The 21962-nt window shown below is 42.5% G+C and overlaps 1 protein-coding gene and 1 gene segment (V, D, J or C); one reads left to right on the top strand and one right to left on the bottom strand.

Moving 5' to 3' along the window:
- The first annotated feature begins 14394 nt into the window (after positions 1-14394).
- Positions 14395-16311, top strand: LOC138804277 (elongin-A3 member D-like). Its single transcript, XM_069988452.1, has one exon. The coding sequence runs from the start codon at positions 14395-14397 to the stop codon at positions 16309-16311; it is 1917 nt and encodes a 638-aa protein (XP_069844553.1).
- An 825-nt stretch (positions 16312-17136) lies between these two features.
- On the bottom strand, positions 17137-19764 carry LOC138804276 (immunoglobulin kappa variable 2-30-like). The segment is given in 2 exon segments: positions 17137-17438; positions 19692-19764. Coding segments are annotated over 2 exon segments (375 nt in total).
- Positions 19765-21962: the final 2198 nt, after the last annotated feature.

Raw genomic sequence — 21962 nt, 5'->3', positions numbered from 1 at the left:
TTGAGCAGTTCTGTCTGGCCCAGCCTGAGCCAATGGCAAGCAGGGTTCAAAGACCTGTGTAGTCTCATAGCATCTCCATCAGAGATGCTGAGTTGGGTGAACTCGAGCATGGCAAGCCATACTATTAAAGAGAAAGGAATTAAGAGGCAAGAAACAAGATTTGATGTTGTGCTTGCAAGGGTCACTAAAAGCCTGCTGGAACAAATCAAGGTAGGTTCATATTACACACAATATGGTGGTGATTAGATTATTAGTATTAAATATTTTTAAAGAAATACACAGCAAGACCTCATTTCAGAAGACACTTCAGACAAAGCAACTTTCCTGTGAGTAGACAAATCCTAAGCAGAAAAAAAGTAAGAGGGAGTTTCTAGGCATCAAATTTAAGTGATCTTTTTTATAACTTTACCAAAAGGATGATCATCAGCTCTATTCACATAGCTGCATAATGCTTCTTTTGAATGCTAACATTCTATGGTAAATAGAAACAGAGTGGGTAATATTTCATGGTATATATGTATCATATTACTGATAGTCCTTGCCTAGTATTTATTATATTTTCTTTATCCACTGATCATTTGTTGAACAGTTGAGCTGATTCTACCATTGTGGTATTATGTACAGCACTACAATCAACTTGGGTATGCAGGTGTCTTTCTTGTGTATTTACATGCATTCTGGTATATGCCCAGTGGTAGTGTGGTAGGATTATAGGTGAGTATACTTTCAATTTTTTTGAGGAACCCTCCTATTGATTCCATAGTGGTTGCACAAGTTTATATTCCTACCAGCAGCATGATGGTTCTTTCCTCATTTCCCTTCCTTGCCACTATTTAGTGTTGATTTTTTATGAGTGCTAATTTGACTAGCAAGAGTTGGAATATTTTTTCCTTTCAAGACTGGAGCCTTAGTGCCAAGCCACTTCCATCTTTTTGGTGGTTATCTGGAGATACAAATCTCATGGACTTTCCTTTCCATGCTGGCTTCAAACCTCAGATCTTTCCTGAGATCTGAGCTTCCTGAGTAGCTAGGATTACAGGCATGGGCCACCTGTGCCCAAAATGATGGAATCTTAACAGTAGTTGTGATTTGAACTTCCTCCATGGCAAAAGATTCTAAAAATGTCTTTAGTTATCTATTAGCCACATATATTTGTTCTTTTGAGAATGGTTTATCTATTGAAATCACTGGCAAAGTTTTTCTCCCATTCAGTGGATTTTCTCATGGTTTCTTGATGCAGTCCTAATCCATTATTGCTATTATTTTCTGGCAATTGAGAATCTTTTCAGAAGATAATTCCATGTGTCTATATCTTCCAGACTTTTCCCTATCTATTCTTTTCATTTCAGAATTTCTGATGTTATATCTAGTTCTTTGATCCTTTAGGAATTGTTTTAGTACATGGTGACATAAGGCTATAGTTTCAGTTTCTTCTATTAGCCACTTTACCCAGCACCATTTGTTGAAGAGGCTGTCTTTACTCCAGTGGATCTTGTGAGTTGCCCTGCAGCTTTCATTTATTTATGTATTTTTCTTGCTGGTACCAGAACATGAACTCAAGGTCTTCTGCTCAATTAAGTTTTATTCTTCATCACTCTTGCTGTACCATTTAAGCCATGCTTTCAGCTGACTTTCTGCTGAGAAATATGGGAAAGAATTTGGTGGAAAAAGATGGGTAACTCATACAAGGTAATTCTTTGTGAATAGCGGGTCACATGGCAGTTATGAATAAGATTTATGGTTATCATTCAGTTACAGGATTATGGACAATATTTTACCCCACCAGTGAAAATACTCTATGATCCTGCCAATTCATGGACTGAATGCTTCAGAAGAATACTCGCATCCTTACCCATCACAATTCCTTGATTATTGCAGACAGTGCTTTTGGGTTTTTTTTCTGCAAAATAACAAAAAGGACATTCTGTTAAGTTTCATTTCATCATTTTAAACAAAAATAAATATAAAGCCACCTAAAGTTAAGCCCTCTTGGTAAGGAGAATTTACATTTACTATTTTTAGTGGTGAGTGAACTCAAAATCTCAGGGTTCATAACCTGCTAACAAGTCACTATCTAATCTATTAATGATTTATTACTCTTGTGGTCCTTTCTTTTCCTATACTTAGCATTATTAATTGTACAAAGTATATAAGGTATTTAATTTTTGCCTTGTTAAAATTGAGACAAGAATACACTTTATTCAAGATCTCCTGGGCAAACATAAATCTGCAAGTTCTAGGTATAACCAGACTCAAGCAAGCAGCCAATTGGCTTTATGAAGACAAGTTTGGATTCAAGAGATTTTTATGAGGAGTGTGGCAAATGGGACATGAGATGTAGCAAAATTGTCCCTGCAGAGTGCACAGGATTCTTCCCCCAAGTGTGGCCCCATGAAATGCTAATCTCAGAGCAATTTGGGGCTAACACACTGGAGTAATATGAGCAGGATTTCATGTGCCACCATGTCAACTGCTGCTGACTACAGGTACACTCTTGTTATTATGGCCACACTTGTGCTCTGCCTGTCCCCCAAAGTGAAGGAATACAGTGGGGAAACATTCGCTTTCCCAGAGATGTCAAAACTCTTTCTGTTTGGGACATGAACAGACATTGTCTCTAAGGTCAGGGAGAACTGTGTCCACCAAGAGAACAAATCACAGATGAGAAATGGATGGTGAAGACAGGAAGGGAAAACCAAGAGATATAATGCATGGTCCTGGATCTTCAGATATGCCCATCAAAAAATCATATATACATATATATTTTATATGAATATTCCTATGTATACATGTGTGTGTGCATGCGTGTGTGTGTGTGTGTGTGTGTGTGTGTGTGTGTGTGTGTGTGTGTGTGTGTGTGTGTGTGTGTTCTGGGACTTAAAATCAGGGCCTTGGACTCACTTAGCTTTTTCACTCAAACCTGACACTCTACCACTTGAATCACATCTCCACTTCCAGATTTTGGCTGATTCATTGGAGACAAAGTGTCTCATGAACTTTCCTGCCCTGGCTGACTTCAAATTTCAATCTTCAGAAATAGCCTATGTGAAGTAGACTGTGTGAAGTATTTCTATACGAGCAGCAAACACAGAGGCTTAACTGAATGGAGCTAACAATGTCATAGAAATGAGTGGCTGAAAAAAGCAAGCTAGAAGCAACACACAGCCAAAGTGCCTCATTTGTTCATTCATTCATTCATTCATTGGTACTGAGATTTGAACTTGCAGTACTGAGTTCTGAACATAGCAAGTATGAAGCCTGCTGAGCCCTACATCCAACTCATCACGGGCTTTTGTATGGGAAAGCAACACAGTTGGATATGTTTTCTCAAAGGACTAGAGACTACACTGGAAGCTGACAGATCAGTCACCTGGAAACTGGCAAGTGCGCCAAAACATAACAAGCCTTTGAACAGAGCTCTGACTGTGTAGATGAACAGCCCACTTTCCTGATCCCTACTGTGAGTGAGCTTGCCATATTTTGGTGGATGCTGCTACCATCAACATGTATAGAAATCTTGAAATTCTCCTCAACACAGCAATCTATTTAAACATTTAAATATTGCCAATTTAAATACTGTCTCTCTTTCAGGGATTCACTTCTTTATTAATGGAACTTCCAATGAAAAGCAAGTTGGGACTTCTCCACTTTCCCTTTTCAGCCCAGTTTGGATTTCATAGTTTTCATTCCTTTATTTCTCAGTTATGTTCTGGGTCAAATCTTTACTCACAGTCTCCAAAATCCCAATTCTTTCTTTGGCTAAATTCACTTCATGAGGAAGTGCCTTGTTGATTTTAAATAATTGTTATTGGGTTAAATTGTTAAAGGATTGTTAAATATCGTTAAAATTGTTAGATATTGTTAAATAATTATTATTGTTCCGTGGAGGTTTTCACTTTTGGGATTTCTAATTGGCTCTTTCCAGGTTCACGTGTTCTCCATTTACACTGGAATACTTTGTGTTCATCATCTCCTGCTTTTATGGGTATCATTCCGTCTTTCAAAGTTGTCTCCTTATGAAAACTTAACACTTAATTTTGTAAGTTCTTTCTGTGTTCCTCCACCCTGACCAATTAGAGCATCAGCAGATAAAATAAAGGAGACCTCAGTGGTGGGATCACATGATACCTGACTGGATAGAGAAAGAGAGGGGTGGGGGAGAAATCTAGGAAGATGTCCCCCAAGGTCACAGGGTGGAAACTAACCTCCACAACTGTGGAATGGAACTCTGGGGTCCTAAATTTAGGAGGTGAGTAGGTCATAGGGTAGAGTCTTATTGAAGAGGCACAGGGAAGACTAGATGTCTGTTGCTTTCAATCATCCAAACTAAAGTACCTTCGTATAAAGCGACCAGAAGAACAAACATGAAAATACATCATCATCAGCCCATACACTATGCTGTTGAGTCCCAACTGCCTTTTAGTTGTGGTTCACCCCCCTGCACAGAGTTCTGGGCCCTGGACTGAGAAAACTAAAAGAGGCTGGTAGAGTTGCTTCAGGGGTAGAACACCTGACTAGCAAGTATGAGTTCTTCAGTTCAAACCCTTATACTAGAAAAACATGGACTATATAAATGATTCCTGTTTTTATCTTGCAAGTATTTCTTTTGTCTTAACAGGAGTGCCTGTTGTGACCCACATCATGGGTCGCTACCTACCACCCCTCTCTGGCATGCTTCCAGCCTGGCACAGGGACACCTGGCCTCTATTATCTGAGGCACTCCTCCCATCAGACAGAGGGGAGGCCTGACTGCCCCCCACCCCACCAGGCTGGCTGCTCTGGCAAGGCTGTGGCCTAGGGATTTCTGGCATCTAAGGCATGGGTGGTCTACCTCCAGCTTCAAACAAAAGAACCTCAAGGCTGACTCTAGATATACCCCACCATGGAAAGCTACTGGCAGTAGAAAAGCTGTGGGCAGTCAAGCCCCATGCTGGTGGCTCACACTGGTAATCCCTGCTACCCAGGAGCCTGAGATCTGAGGATCTAAATTTAAAAGCCAGCCCAGGCAAGAAAGTCTGTGAGACTCTTTATCTCCAATTAACCACCAAAAACCAGGAAATGGAGCTGTGGCTCAAAGAACATTAGCCTTAAGCAAAAATACTTCAAGGACAGAGTCCAGGCCCAGAGGTTCAAGTCCCATGGATTTTTTTTTTTAAGCAGGCATTCAAGGAATTGTGTGCTACACAACTTGCATGTGGCAAGATAAGCTGATAAGCCAATCCTGAAATGAGGGTGGAGACTAAGAGAAAATGGGGAAGAAAGACAATAGAATGTAGACATAAATTTTTGGCCTTACCAGAAAGAAGAAACACCAATCCAAAAGCCATCTTCGTGGACCCCAATTCTCTGTATTTAATTCAAGGTCAAGCTCTGTAACCCCGAAGATAGCACATGATGGTTGAGATGACTGAACTTCTGTCTTCCCAGTCCAGGTGTGTGCCATGTGCTCTCTTGCTCTGCCATATTTCTCCTGAAATAACCTTCTCTATCACCTTTACTATTTCAGTCTTGCCAGAGCTAGGCACTCAAGGTCAACTAGCTCTAAGTTTCTGCTAACACCTCCATACCTATGAGTTTAACCTAGTATGGACTACATAAACTAAAAAAACAAAGTTAAACCACAAATTTAAATATATATCAGCTGTTTATATAAAATCCACATGATATTAAGTAATGTAAGTGACCTAGATAATATGCCTGGGTTCTATGCAAATATAACGTCCTATTACCTGAGACTTCAGCCTCTGCAGATTTGGTTGTCTGCAAGAACCCTGGGACCAGTTTTTCAAGGACATAGCAGGACAATTTTTTTCTTTATCCCTCTAGTGTTTGGGTGCAACCAAACACCTACAAGCAAAGCAACCAAAAAATACTCCAGGCTTCTTTGTACTTATCTCATTCCTCTTTAGAAACTGGGTCATATTACTACACCCCCTAACTCTGTACACAAAGGTCTCCCTTCTTGTTTTTAATCTGAGTCTCCTCAAACATTTGATGCAATGTGTCTTAAGACAAAGCCCTTCCAGCTTTTTCTGGTTATGTGGTGCTGAGGAATCAAACCCAAGGCCTCATGCATGCAAGAAAAGTACTCTACCACTGAGCTACCTTGCCAGCCCTACATGAATCTTTGAGTAAATGAATCTGTGATGCTTTCCTCTGGTTAACATTTCTTTCATTTTATAGGAGTTTGGGCACTGAGCCTTATGGTGAGTAAGAAAATGTTTCCATATTTCTGATCCACAACACTATCCAGGACTTTTCATGGGTTTGTTAGTCCTGCGGCTTGAACTCAGTGCTTTGACCCTCTTCCTGAGTTTTTGCTCAAGGCTAGTGCCCTACCACTTGAGCCACATCTCTTCTTTCTGCTTTTTTGATGCTTAGAGATAAGAGTCTCCAGGGCTTTCCTGCCTCTTGAATTTCCAGCCTCTTGGATAGTTATTGTCCAACATCCAATATATCTGCCCTTATTCATGTAAGTTCCTCTAGAATCCTTCAGTCAGTTCAAGACCTAGACCTGATTCTGGGCCAAGAGCACTCAGACAAGAAGTAAAGCCCACCACAGTAGGCCATAGAATGCCACACACAAATCCATCTCTGGGCTATTAGAGTGACAAAGGTTGGTGCCCTTTGAAACACAACAGAAGGAGTGAGGATCTCCATTTATGCCCTTAAAACCAATCATCTATGCCTATCATAATGAAACACAAAATTTCAGTGATTTTCAAGGAATCCTCATATGAATGCTGCCATTGTTTTTTCTGATAAATGTCAAATATATGATGAAAAGGATTTTACTTCAGATAAACAGCTGCGGTGTTGAAGCCGGGATCTCATGATCTTTTTTCTTCACATGTGACCATTTGCCTTCACCTAAATGGTGATCCAAATGGGCCAAGAGCCTTCTTTTGCTTGTTTATTTTTGAAGCCTTAACTGTCTACACAAAAAAAAACAAGAGGTTCTACAAAGCAATGCTTTAATGCTTCCCTAATATATTATTTTTGTTTCCAGAATAATTAGCTTTAGTAATCATGAGAAGAAAAACAAATTCAAATCAAACCAAATTTCTTCTTGTCATTTCTCTTATCTCAAGATTTGGCCAAGTTTTGTTGGAGGAAGAAAAGCAAGCCAGGGCTCTTTTGTGCTAACATTCTGTTCTTCAGGTGCCAGACAGCTCAGCATATTTCTTTCATATTTTCTTTCACACTGATGGAAAAAAGGAACACAAGAAGTGAATCCCATTCAATTCTTGAAGGTGGCATATTAAAGGTGGTCAGATGAAGCTAAAACATTTTATCAAAGGACTGGATGCTTTTGTAAACATTGAGTGATGGCAGCTGGAACTTGTTAAGGATTGTCTCCTGGTGGTAACCAAATATCTTGATATTTGAAAGCTGTGAATGGCAACTATCACTAGAAGGTAACAAATGCTGGGTAGGCTTTCACCAAAGAGAAAGCTCTTAGGCCTCACAGGTTTATCTCCAATTCTAGAATTGAATTGGGAAATGATTACAGGTTTTCCTATATGCTCCCATCACTTTGGCTCACTTTTGGCTGAATAACTTCTCATAGGATGTCATGTTGTATTGCAAGTGCTACGACAGGGACCTAGGAAACTTCACAGAGTGGAGAATCTTTCAAAGGACACCGAAAATAAAAGGAATTGCTTAAGTGAGTACTAACTAATTGCCAAATGTCCTGCAGGGCTCCAGTTAAAGTGTGGCAGGGACCTGAGCAAAGCATTGGGGCTTGCCAGAAGTGACCAGCATCCTGATGAGCATTAGCCAACACCAAAGCCTTCAGGGAAGGGAAAGCCTAGCCAGCCACCTGCTCCACAGGAAGCCCTCCTCAGTCAGAGGGGAAGAGAAGCTCATTTCCAACATGGAACTGCCAGAGTATCACAAACTTCTCCTCTCAGTCATCTCTTCTGATGGCCAAAACTTTTATCTCAGCAATCATAAAAATTCAAACACAAGGTGAAAATACAGGTGGGAAATGTGCCTTTTGAGGTGAAGTAGAGAGCTCAAGCACCCACCAAGGCCATCCAGATGCTTTACAAATCCCTCAGTTACTGGGGGAGTCATTTTTGCCCTCCCCTGAGATAATCAAGTGCCACCAGAAGCACAATTCTCCCTCCTCCAGTGTCACCACCAAGAATGGGCAAGTATCACAAGTATAAAACAATAAAGGGATAATATCTATTGTATAATCTACTAAAGATCACAATCACTAAAGTGATAAAACATCTGGTAGATGCATCACCAACTAAGATGCTCCTGCATTAACCATGTAGAGGAACCTCTCTATCAAGGAGACTGCCAAGGTTGAGACAAAGACCCTGAAGAAGTTGTTTCTAAATTCTCAGTAGAAGAATCACAACTGGGTTGTTGGATGAGAACATGAGAAGCACTTTCTAAGTGTGAAAACTACTAGTATACCGCTACTTTACATTAGTCCTTACATTTAACTACATCTCATTGATTTTAAAATAATTATATTGAGGTATCATAAAATGGTATCTCCCCAGTATGGTACCCTGGTACCAATGCCACCATAATGCAAGATCTTCCTAACCTTCTCCTGCCCTTCCTTTGTTGTTCACCTATCCCCAAGCCAAATCACAGGAAATAGAATTCTTCATCCGTGAGACTAGTTATAGAAACTAGAATTCCTTTTCTCCATAAGTAGCTACAAAAACCTAGTCTTACCTTTCTGTGTTGGAGCTAGCCAAGAAGAAACCTCTCACCCATGTTGTCAGATTAGAAACTTCTCATCCTATACATCAACTTGTCTTGCCCTCTGTGTGAGAGGCAGGAGGGCCACATGGAAAGGCCAAGAAGAATCTGGACAGACAGGCATTGCTGAGCTTCCCTGTCCAGCTATTATCATTAAGTCAAGCCCTTCAATTCCAGACACATTTCTTCCATTCCTCATCATATCTCAGCATACACTCTGTGTCCTCTGATGGCTCTGGTGTCAGGCACACTTTGACAATAAATTCATATTCTCCTCTGGTCACTGTGTCTTTTGTTATGGGATTTTCAGGAAGAGGAAGAGCCACTCAGTTTTCCAATACTTTACAGACAACTTTCTTCTCTTTGCATCTAACTGTACAAAGGGGTTTCATTGTGGTATTTCCATATATACATAGAATTTGCTTTGGTCAAACTCCCTTCCTCTGTTACTCTCTTCAAAAATCTATGATGTTTCCTCTCATGTAGAGTCTCTGTGCAGTAGTTATTGCTCCCGAATTTCATTTTACCTATAGGGCACTGAGGCATAGCAGCCAAGACCTGGCTGAAACTGAGATCCATTGGTAGCTATATTTTTATGTTTCTCCTGGAATTGAGGGATTAAGATTATCTCCAACCCTCATACCAAAAGACCCGTATCATATCAGAGGACGCCAAGGTACAGAGATGACTTATTCAGGAGAATGTCACGGGTTATATGTAAATATAGGACTATTTATAGGAGAGACATGATCAGACACCAATTTTGTCATGGGTCCTGGAACCAATCCCCATAGACATTGAAGTATGGTTGTATAGGAGACAAAATGTTACAGTGTTTCTGAATAAAACAGAAAAACCTAAAATGTACTGGAAAACACTGCAGAACACCAGAAAATGACATAAAATATACATATAATGTAAAGTGTCAGAAAGGTTTGGCAGCAAATACAACACCTGGAGAAGGACATCTGCCCATAAGGAACCCCTTCCATGCTAAGAAGAAACTTAGTATTGGGGTAAGGACAATGATCTGCTTAACAAATGGCACTGGGACTCTGTAGAAGAAAAGTAAAGTTTGACAGTTACTTCAAAATGTAGCTTAAATCAAATAATTGTGAGAGTGAATATTTGTGTGTTCAAAAGAAAGAGAACCCTTAGTAAATCCAAAGATAAAGGAAAATCATAATTACCACAGAGCAAGAAATATTTCTTAAGCAAACAAGAAAGAGACCAAAAATACAAAGAAAGAGACTAACTAATCCATCTATTACTAGGAACTTATGTTTATGAAAAGAATAAGTAAGCTAGTCACCAATGGCTCACACCCATAATCCTAACTACTCAGGAGGCTGAAATCTGAGGATCCTGGTTCAAAGCCAGCACAGGCAGGAAAGTTCATGTGACTCTTAGCTTCAATAAACTACTCAAAAAAAGCCAGAGTGGGGCTGTGGCTCAAGTGGTAGCATAATCACATTGAGCAAAAGAAGCTCAGGGACCGTGCCTAGGCAGAGTAAAAGATGTAGAACCAGCCCCCAGCCCCCAAAAAAGAATAAGAAAAAAATATATAAAGATGAAACATGTGCAAGAAAACCATTTTATGTATTAAGAGAAAACATACTTGGTTTTGTTCTGATCCTGGGGCTTGAACTCAATGTCTGGGCACTGTCCCTGAGCCTTTTTTGCTCAAAGCTAGGGCTCTACCATTTGAGCCATAGTTCTACTTCCATCTTTTTCTGAGTAATTTATTGGAGATAAGAATGTCATAGACTATTTCTGCCCTGGCTGGCTTCAAACCACTATCCTCAGATCTCAGCATGAGGAGCTAGGATTATTAGTGTCAGCCACCCAGCAAGAAAATGTATTTTTAATATTTATAAGATTAATTACAAGTCTGTCCATTTCCTAACAAATTAGGCAATGTCATTCTTTTTGATGGAAGCATAGAAATTATATTAAGTGAAGTAAGCTGGGCCCAAAGAAACATATGTCCTATGGTTTCCCTTATTTGCAATAACTAGTATATGTCTGAGACAAGCAGAAAAGGTCAGATAATTGATGTTAGGTGAAATGTACCCCCAAGATAAGTATTCAGAAGCTTTTCTTTCTTATGATTTTTCTAACATATTTATAAGATGATTTCTTTATTGCTTTGTATGTCCCTCTCCCATGGTATAAACCCTGCTTTCATTGTACTTGAGGTTGGTATTATTTGTGCAGTGGAAGGGAAAAAACAAATCACTTAAATAGGGATACAGGTGGACCCATTGCAGCAATGAGATGTACAAGTCATTATGTTGAAAAAGCAATGCTTGAGAAGAAATGTACTTATTACCTTGCCCATGTAATTGTAACCCCTCTGTATGTTATTTTCACAATTAAATTAAAAGAAAGAAACAAAATGAAGAATTACCCCCCCCCAATAAAGAAAGAAAATACTGCAGAAAACAGACTAGAAATGAGAGAAAGAAAGACAATGAAATAGAAGAAGTCGTTAATTTGGAATATGATTTCTCTTGTTAGTAAGGATTTTGAACAAATCAACTATGGGGAATGATTATTTTTGAAGAAATTTTCTAACAATAGAAATGTGGAGGATGGAAAATGAGTAATTTCAGAGCAAGAGAGTTAAAAATAAGATCCTAAAGCCTTCCTGCTAAATGTTGTTTGATAACATATTTCAAGCTTGGTATATAGATAGTTAGATAGGTATATACATATATATCTGCATTTAGAGTGATATATATGTATAGTCACACATAAACATAGGTAAATATATAAATGTACCTAAGGATAAATGAATAAATTATATATATATATGTATATATATATATGGACAAGACAAATGGCCACTGGCTTCAGTTGGATTGGTGCAGAAGTGATCAGCAGTTCCCTAAAAAATTATTAAATCTGAGAAATGAAAACTCACCTCAGGTGATGAAAGAAGTTGATGAACTCTCTCCCATCTACCCAAGCTGTTTCCTACTAACAAGAAGGAAGAAGCTAAGATAAGAACACACCCTAACAACAGGGAGGGTTAGGAGATCAGTGTTGGAGGTCCACACCTGTGGGACAGTCTACAGGAGGCGAACTCACCGGGTTCCAAAGCTCAAGTTTAACCTGGTCTTCCCAGTGGGACCCTGTCACTGAAACCCAGCAAGCAAATAAAATAGTTCCTACCAAGCCAGAAGTCTCACAATCCTACAAAGAAACAAGAAAGAGGAAGGAAAGGCTGGGAAAAGACATTCAACTGTACACACACACACACACACACACACACACACACACACACATACACGCAATATATGTACATTTGTATAGGTTTTTGCATACATGTTTGTACATATATGTACATGTATGTATGCATACATATACATATATATATATATATATATACACAAGGGAAAATATACTTATATATACACGTATCTGTAGAAGACCAATACCCACTGGCTTCAGTTAGATTATTTTAAGGGTGAGCAGCAATTCCCTAATTATCCAACCTGGGAACTGCCAACACACAGCAGGTGATGGAGGAGATCAAGGCACTCTCTCCCATCTACCCAACCTGCTTCCTACCATAACAGAAGTAACAAGCTCAGATCAAAACACACCCTAACCACAGGAGGTAGGAGTTCAGTGTTGATGGTCCACTCCCGTGCTCAGCCTACAGGCAGCAGATTCACCAGGTTCCAAAGCACCAGTCCAACTTGGTCTTCCCAGTGTGACCTTGTCTCTGAAACAAAGCAAGCAAACAAAACAGTTCCTTAGCAAGCCAGCAGCCCACAAACTTAAAAGGAACAACAAAAGAGGAAGAAAAGACTGGGAAAAGACACTGGCCAGTACAGATTTGCATATATATGTAAATATATGTATAAACTATAAATAATTATATATAACTATATATGTTTGTGTATATATAAGTATGTATATATGTTTGCACATATACATAGGTTAAAATACACACATACACACATATATACATATTTATTCATTCATTATTATATTTATTAAACTTGACCAGGCAAATGGCCACTGCCATTTGGATTGGTGCAGGCGGGATCAGCGATTCCCTCAGCAAGTATTCAATCCCGGAAGTGCCAATGCACACCAGGTGATGAAGGACATTGAGGTCAAATCGGCTACAATAGCCCTAGAGTTTGTGGAGCAACTACAAAACTATGTCTAGGATTATGGGTTATCTTTATAGGTGGAAAATACAGGGCCAGATAGAGAGGATCCTGTAAACAGGATGGAGACAAAGCGAGTGTAAGTGGAAGTTGCCAGTTGCACCATCCCCTGGTCCCCCAAGTCAGAGGAATAGTGGGGATCTCTTGATACAGGAGTTCCGGACAAGAAGGGCAGAGCAGACACTTGGCCTTGGGAGTTGTAGGGAGGGGACTTGTGGAAGGTCAGGCAAGGTGCATCATGGGAGACCCCCTGCTAAGATGTAAGGGTGTGACAGGCTTTAGACAGGGAGGGGCTGACAGGAGGAACTGTGGGAAGAGGTGGGGCAGTAAGAGATTATATAAGGCAGACAGCTGGTGGGCAGGGTCATTCTGGACTCGGCTGCAGAGAGGACCAGGAGGAAGCCTACCTGCCTAGCAGCGATCGACCGGAAGAAGAGTGCCCAGAGCACGGTGAGTGACCCACGGCATTCAGGAAGCCAGGTGAGTGCCCTGGGTATCTCTGTAGACATAGACAGGGTTGGCAGAAGGATGGAGGCAGCCCAGTGGGAGTGCAGAGCAGTGAGGCAGATTCAGGAGCGCCTGGCCTCCAGCACAGATGCCGAGGAGCTATACAAATCCTTGAGGCTGCTCTCAGTCATGCCCATCACGGCAGAAATCCTTGCCACCACAGGTGTCAGAGAGACAGTGAAGGGATTTAGGAAGTACCAGCAGGTGGGCAGTTTGGCCAAGGAGCTGGCCAAGCGCTGGAAGACGTTTCCTGTGCTGAGGCGCAAATCAGAGGCTCTGAGCCAGGTTCCTGAGCAGGATGGCGGTCAAGAGCCCAGGAAGGATGATCTGGGAGAGGGGGAGTGGAGGGAGACAAGGGAGCAGGAGCCGGAGGACATGTTGAAGTCCTCAAATGTGGATGCGTTCTCTCAGAGAAGGGCGAGTGACCCGCAGGATCCAGGAACACAGGTGAGTGGGTCCAGCATCTCTGTAGACATGGTCGGGGGTGGCATGGGGATGCAGAATGCCGAGTCTGTGTGCGGAGTTGTGCGGCAGCTCCAGGAGCGCCTAGCCTCCAGCACAGACACTGAGGAGCTTCTTAATTCCCTGAGGCTGCTCTCAGTCATTCCCATCAGAAATCCTTGCCACCACCGGTGTCAGAAGGGTAGTGAAGAGTTTTAGGAAGCACCCACAGGTGGCCGATTTGGCCAAGGAACTGTACAAACACTGGAAGACCTTGGATGTTCTGAGCCACAAATCAGAAGCTCTGAGCCAGGTCCCTGACCAGGATGGAGGTCTAGAGCCCAGGAAGTATGATCTTAGGCAGGGGGAGGGGCAGAGGGAGGTGGAGGATGGTGAGAGGGAGCAGGAGGACCTGTTGAAGGCGTCAGATGTGGATCTGTCCTCTCAGAGCAGGGCAAGTGAACCCCTGGGTGGAGGAGTCCAGGTGTGTGGTTCCCGCGTCTCTGTAGAGGTGGCCAGCGGTGGCATGGGGACGCAGACCGCCGAGTGGTTGTGGGGAGCCGTGCGGTTGCTCCAACAGCACCTGGCCTCCAGCACACATTCGGAGGAGCTCCGCAAATCCTTGAGTCTGCTCTCTGTCTGGCCCATCACGGCAGAAATCCTTGGCGCCACGGGTGTCAGAGACATGGTGAAGGGTTTTAGGAAGCACCTGCTGGTGGGCAGTATGGCAAAGGAGCTGGACACACGCTGGGAGACCTTGGCTCTCCTGGGCTGCAACCCAGCGCTTCTTTCGGCGATTCTACAGCAGGTCTCTGAACAGGATGGCGCTCAAGAGCCCAGGAAGGAGGCTCTTGGGCTGCCAGAGTCAGGGTGGGTGCGAGATGGCAAGTTGAAAGAGTCAAGTGTGGTTTGGGGAAAAGAAACAGCAGGCAGGAGGGAGGGCCCCAACTCTGGGCCAGAGCCCTCACTTCCCGAGGAGCTGTGTGAGTTCCAGGGACCTGGCAAGCAGTCTGCCAGCCCTTGTCCCAGGAGCAGGCAGGAGAAGCGTCCCCGAGTGGACCCAGAGTCCTCTGGGGACAGCAGCAGGTCTCATCGTTGGGCTGTGGACAGCCCTGGAATCTCGCGGGACCCTGGGCCCACTGGTATCCGGGACATGCCTGGCAACGCATGCCTTCCGGTCCAGCAGTCTCAGGATCCACCAGGGCTCCCACAAGAAGGTCTCCCTTGGGAACCCAAGGGACAGGCTGGGGCCAGACCAAAAGATGGGTGCCGATCCTCTGAAGAGGAGAAGAGAGGTTCAGGCCCCATGCCCTCTAAGGTCAAGCAGACCTCTGGCAAGCCAGAGACACAGACAGTGAAGCTCCGTGGGCACAATCACCAGAGCAAATCCCAGCAACAGCATGAATTCCGCGCACCTCCACAATCTTTCGAGGATGCCCTCAACCAGACCCAGCTGCTGCCAAGGAGAGAGAGGACCAAGGGCAGGATTCGTGCTGCTGCCTTGGCTGAAGGAGGCCTGAAAAGGAATGGCTCCATCGGCCCCAGAAGACCCTCGGATTCCGTGCACAGGTCAGTCCCAAGGTCGGGACAGCTGGCGCCAACCTCAGCCGCCAATCCAGCCAATCCCGTCAATTCCACAGAAGCAGTCAGGGTGCCAATGGTGCAGCTCAGCACTGAAACCTCTCGTTTCCCTGGGCTTCAGGCCTTTTTGGGTCGGCTGCCTGACCTGAAAATGATATCCTCCTTCTCTTCATCTAGGCCGGGAGCCTCTGTGCCCTGGGAAGTGGGAAAAGCGGAAAGGGAAGGGGAAGGAGGAGGTGTTGAGGAAGGGGTGAAGGGAGATGAAAGGGAAGGGGGAAGGGGAGCAGAAGGCAAAGGGGGACAGAGAGAGGGAGAGGAAGCGATGGCCTTGCCTTTTGTCAGAAAGTCCCTGAAGATGCCACTGTACTCTGGACCAAAGCGCGACTTCCTCGCTCCCTGGTGCCCCCAGGATGTCCGGGGGCTCCAGCAACAGAGCACTCCAGCCACTCCCAGGCCGCCCTGCATTCTCCTAGCACCAATTTCCCAGACTTCTACCCCTTCTCCGCACCAGCCTCAAAGGAACACTCACCAGAGGACAGTGGGGCACAGTGGCACAGACAGGCTTTGGCAAATCCGCTGTTGCAAAGCATTCAAGGATGAAAAACCAGCAGAGGGCGAGTCCTGGCAAGAGCTGTACCTGCGGCTTCACCAAGACCACGGGCAGCATGTGCAAGCAGCGAGCGCCTGCACAAGCCAAGAAAAGCCAAGGCCAACGGGCGCAAAGCTCTTAAACCAACCTCCAGAAAAGCCTCCTGGTCCTGGAAAAAGCTCCCGGGCCAGGACTGTGCTGGAAGGAAGCTCAAGGGCCTTTCTCACTGCTTCTGAGGGACTGGAAAAATATGGAGAGTCAGCAGAGTCCTAAGAACAGAGTCTTCAATCTACTGGAGTCTGTTCTTATCTGAACATTGAGGAACACTTCATAAATGCATGAATGCAAAAGCTATATGTCTATTGTTTATAAGTAGTAAATTAGGTATTAATTAATTGATTGGTAAACTAATATTTAATTGTATAACTTATCATTTTAAATTCTGAAATTGAAAAATCTAAGTATAATGGACGATCACTGGGCTGTCCTTCCCTCACTCTTAGCCCGGGCATGATGAAGCTTAGGACACAGTCTGTGCCCTTGAGCACAAGCAGTGACCTGCTCACTGCAGAGGACTCTAGTGACCTGCTGGGGACAGCACTGATCCTGCAGCCTTGTCTCATCTCCCACAACTGGACATGCTGTGTGCACATGTTCCCTTAAGGGCTGGAAGTCACTATATAGCTTAGGTTAATATTGAGCTGGTAAATCCCACCACCACAGCCAATGATGAGAATTTTTTGAAAAGCACTAATTTTTAAATATTAATTATACAATTTGTAGTGTTCAAATCGAGTGGACAAATGATAGAGAAGAAAATGGAATCAGAATGCGTATTTATCAAATGATATGATGCATTATCATCCCATCATCCAAAGGAGCCATATGGCTGCCTGTGCAATTCCATAGCTTTTGCTGCAATATCCTAAAGGGTATCAGAAATGCTTGACTCAGAGAGCACAACAGTGACTTACTATCCTGACTTCTCTAGCTCCTTGCTCTCACATTCACTCAGAAAAGCTGTTGTGCAATTCCTAAAAAAGGCTACTCGTGACAGTTCTGCTACACCAGGCAGGGTGGTTTTTGTTCAGGTCTGTATCAGTGTGTATGTTGAAAGCAGTAATAAACACCAACATCCTCAGTCTCCACCCTGCTGATTTTCAATGTGAAATCTGTGCCTGACCCACTGTCACTGAATCTGTCTGGGACCCCAGAATATTGGTTGGAAACCAAATAGATTAGGGCTTGTGGAGACTGGCCTGGCTTCTGTAGGAACCAGAACAAATAGGTGTTTCCATCACTATATAAGAGACTCTGACTCGACCTACAGGAGATGGAGACTGGCTCTCCAAGGGTGACAGGCAGAGAAAGTGGAGTCAATATAGCATCTCCACTGGATCCTAAAATAATTAGAAAAGTGGACAGGGTTATTTACCAGCATCATGAGACATTTTGACAATTATCTTATTGCAGGCTATATTTTCTTTAAATTTTTGTTTCATCCAACAAAATGTTCATTAAATACATGATGAACACACACACACACACACACACACACACACACACACACACACACACACACACACAGCAGAATTTGTAAAAACTTCATGGGGCTTTGCTCTTTCTGGAATCTTCCTCACTCTCAAAGATACATATTTCCATTCAAGAGGGCAAATATGCAGGAGTTGACATAAGACACATGTGGAGCAGAGCTCAGCCCCTCCCCATCTCTTTCATCAGCTCTAATGTGTTTTTACCTGATACCCAGAGCATAAGCATCCCCAGGAGCTGAACAGGGCACCTCATTTTGAGAGTAAGCAATGCTGGTCAGTCCAAGCAAGCTTAGAGCTGAGCTTTTATTTTGTACTTGCAAGGGAGCTCCTCCCTAAGGAGCAATATGCAAATGTCCTGGTGGTACAATGGTGAGAGACAAACTGTCAGGTGAGATGGAAACAGACGCCAGGATGGTGGGGCCTCTCCTGTGAGCAAATGACATTAACTGGGACCAAGTAAAGCAAGAGAAATCTAATGTGTGTTCCCTAGAAAGGGAATGCCTTCATGATTCCTCCTGCTCTTGTCTGCTGCCTAATTCTTCAACCCTTTCTAGTATGTTTTACAGTTTTCTTGATAAGGATGCATTTCCATAAATATTGAGTCATTCTTATTTATTTTCCAGGTATTTGTTTACAAATTTATGTCTGGCCATTTTATTTTGCTTAGTATAAACTACATGTAATGTATAGAGCAAAAATAAGAAATGTACAATGTTTAGCACAGATCTACAATTCAGACAAACCATGGAATTCAGTATCAAGTTTCGCAAAGGCCCCTCCTCCAATCCATAACAGACAGTCCCAACATGTGGCATTATAGTTTGTTTGTTTCCTAGACTTGACCACCACATAAGTGGAAGAGAGAACTTTTATGTGGTTTTAGCTTCTTGTTTCTGAAATCCTTTTGAGGTCTTTTCCCTTCATAGGTTCTGCGCCCTTCCTACCACTTCCTTTGGTTCTGAAAGGCTTCTTGTTCTGCCAGAGTATGTCTACACATACCAATTTCTCTTCATTTGCCGTTAGAAAAACAATGTTATTATTTTGCTTTCAATTTTAAGGTATGGGGTCATGAATATAGTATCCTTGGTTGGCTTTTCTTTTCTATTGATTGTCACATAAGCCATTCTACTATATTCTAACCTCAATTGTTAATGATAAAATTAATCCAGGATGTTATTGAATTTTCCTGTGCAAATAGGCATAATTTTTTTTCACGACTCTCTTATCCTGTTTAACAGCTTTTTATCTGTGGTTACCTGATTGTGATTCAGTAGAACTCTTTAATGCAAAAATAAATCTCATTTTAAGAGTTATTTTTCAAACATTTTAGCTTATTTTTATCTTTTCCTTTATAGGTTTTTATATACAATCTTACCATAGTAATCACTAAATTAACCTATAATTCTCTGAGGAATTGTCTGTTCATTTTTCACTGATTTTTTATTAAAAATTATATTATTATATATTCATTGATTCTTCTGCCATAATCAAGTCATAACATATCTATTTAGTACACTGTTCCATTGGGTTCTAGAATTTCCAAAACTGATTTTTACATCAATGTAAATTTTTGCCTTACTCCTCCTCTACCTGTCCTTTCTCTCCTCTGTATTCTTCCTAGGCAGTTTGTATTACTGGACAAATTTGTACGTTTAAAAATTCAAACTTGCATTTGTTTCCCCTTTCTCTCTCACATGCCCATAATGGAGAATACAACTTTAACATACTTTCAACCCAAACAGAAAGTCACCTCTCATCTCTCCAACCCAGAAAGTTATTAAATCTCTGTCAGAGAAACACAGAACTAAAGAGATGAGACAACAGTAAACCAAAAGATAAGAACTAATTGTGCTACCATTTAGTCTTGGGATGGACATCTTTTATGTAGCCTGGATCAGACCCCTTGAGCAGCCTCTTAAAACTGGGACCTTGGGGGTTCCGGGAAGATGGCGGAGGAGAAGCTGTAATCTGAACAAGCTCTCGCATAGAAAGCAGTTTTAGAGTTCTAGTGAACAGTCCTAAGCCAGAGAATCACACCAAGTGTGCCATCACAGGACAGAGAGTTAGATAAGAGAGGGAAGCCAAGGCAAAAAGACACACCTGAGTGTTCGCCAGCAGCCGCTGCCGCGGCAGCGGCAGGGTCGCAAGCGGCGGAGACTGCAGCCGGGGCCATACCTGAGTGCTCACACAGAGAGTCCCGGACGAAGGAGCCAGATGCAGCGGGCGAGCGGATTCTACTCAACACCAGCAAGAACCAACAAAGAGCAGACATCTTCATCCTGCAGCTTGCAGACCAGAGACGACCCAGGATCCAAGACTCGGCGTGAGTAGAAGCCCGACGTCCTCACTCCTTCTCAGGGAGCAGAGGAGGGAAGGCCACCCCTCCCCCCCCCAGCACCAGTGATCTCCATCTTGGATACCAACAAAGCTCGGAGGAGCTGCCAGCTACAACCCAGGCCTTGGAATAAAACGTGTCATTTAGCAGGTCACAAGAACTTAACGGCGAAGTGACCTGACAGACTCGGCTCCATCCAGGGAAAAGTCACCCAGCTCAGGCGCCAGCCATTGGAGTGGCTTCCCTCACTGGGTAACCAGAGCCAGAGGCTGCCCCTCCCTCTAGCAGCCTCAACAATCAATTGAGAAACAGAATCCCTGAGAATGGCTCCAGGCTGGGCTCTGGGAGATTTTTTTTTTTTTTTTTTGCACAAAACAGCCCCAGGAAAAAGCTACTGATTGTTGAAAGGCCTCAACTCTACCCAGAACCTAGCCTCACCACTGCATCCCCCTTTTTGTGATTCTCAAAGCAGATCACCCTCCCAGAAAGCTAACCTGGGAGGGGGATCTCAAAATCTTGGGTAAAGCAGAGCATTTTCTGCCTCTTCCAACAAACCGACTTAAGAAATCAATCAAGCCACAGGAGCTCAAGCTGACCAGAGACTCCAACAAAAGGCTGGTTACAGACAAAAGGGAGATACAGGATTCTTCCCACCCCTCTCCCCCCCAAAAAAAATCAAAGGACTTTTTTTTTCTTCTTTTTTTTTGTTTGTTTGTTTTTTTGTTTTTTGTTACCATATATATATATATATATAAATTTTTTTTCTCTTTCAAAACTTTTATTAATCTTTAATTTTTGCCTCTTCTGAAAAAATAATTGATTTCCAGTAACTTTTTTTTCTCCTCTTATAATTTTTATTTTAGGAATATGTAAATGAGCGTTTTCCTTTCTTTTCTTATCTTCTTTCTCTTTTTCTTTCTTTCATAATTATCTTCTTGTTTGTTTGTCTAACTCTACTGAACTTCTGATCTTTTCTTCTCCCTTTCCCATCCTTAAAGTTTTTCACATCTCCTCTATGTCCCTTCCTTTCTCACAACATATTCACATTCCTCTCTAAATAGATGGTCTTTTAATCTCTACAATAACATTAATTTTTATGTTTCTATTTTTTTCTGGTCTCTTTTCATTCCCTTATCCCTCTCTTCTTTTTCTCCCTCTCTCTACTTGCATCCTACCCAACCCATTTCCTGCATTGTGATTAGGACATAGTTAACTCTCCCTGTGCCTTCCCACACCAATCTATTCCTATTTTTCACCCACATCTCTCCCTAATCCTAATAATTTCTGGTTTTCCAAATTCTTTTCTGCGGTTCGAAGTCCTTTAAAATAGAGTTGTTTGATGTTGAATAGATGTATCTGTTGAACTAGATTGTATCTGTAGACTATTGACTGTACAAATGCAAACTTTGGTTGATGGTTGCCTTAGGATAGTGTTCTAGCACAAAACTGGTGCTATCTTCATCTCAAATGGGCAGAGTAAGCCGGAAAAACACAAGAAAAATGGCAAATTCGGGTATCTCAATTCCCAATCTTGATAATCAGGGGTCAGATCAGATAATGAACAATCCAGAGGAGAGTTCCCAAATAGCTCTACAAACACTAATAGCAAACATGATAAATGAGAAGTTTGACAACGTACAAAGGACTCTCTATGAGCGTGATAGGGAGAGAGAGGAGGCATCCCAGAAGTTTATACAGGAATATCATAAGCGTGAGGAAGCTACTCAAAAACTGATACAGGATTTGCGTGAACAACTTGAGAATACTCAAAGAGAAAGGGAGGAATGGCGTGAGCAGGCTGAGAATACTCAAAGAGAACTGCAGGAATCCCACGAACGTGAGGAAGCTAAACAAAGAGTAATAAAGGAATTGAGAGACCAGGTAGAGAACACACAAAGATCACTAAAGGCATCCATAGAATCCATTAACAAAGAGCTGAAGGAAGTCAGGGAGACCACAAAGGGAACGCTGAATGGAACCCAACAGAAGGAATGGGAGTCCAAAGAAACCATATCCAATCAACTAAGTGATTTGAG

The sequence above is a fragment of the Dipodomys merriami genome, unplaced genomic scaffold, assembly GCF_024711535.1.
Source record: "Dipodomys merriami isolate MVZ:Mamm:240054 unplaced genomic scaffold, mDipMer1.0.p SCAF_36, whole genome shotgun sequence".
Lineage (NCBI taxonomy): Eukaryota > Metazoa > Chordata > Mammalia > Rodentia > Heteromyidae > Dipodomys > Dipodomys merriami.
This window is presented reverse-complemented; position numbering and strand designations above follow the sequence as displayed.

Coding starts and splice junctions, on each gene's coding strand:
- LOC138804277 (XM_069988452.1), top strand. CDS start 14,395: ATGGGGACGCAGACCGCCGAGTGGTTGTGGGGAGCCGTGCGGTTGCTC.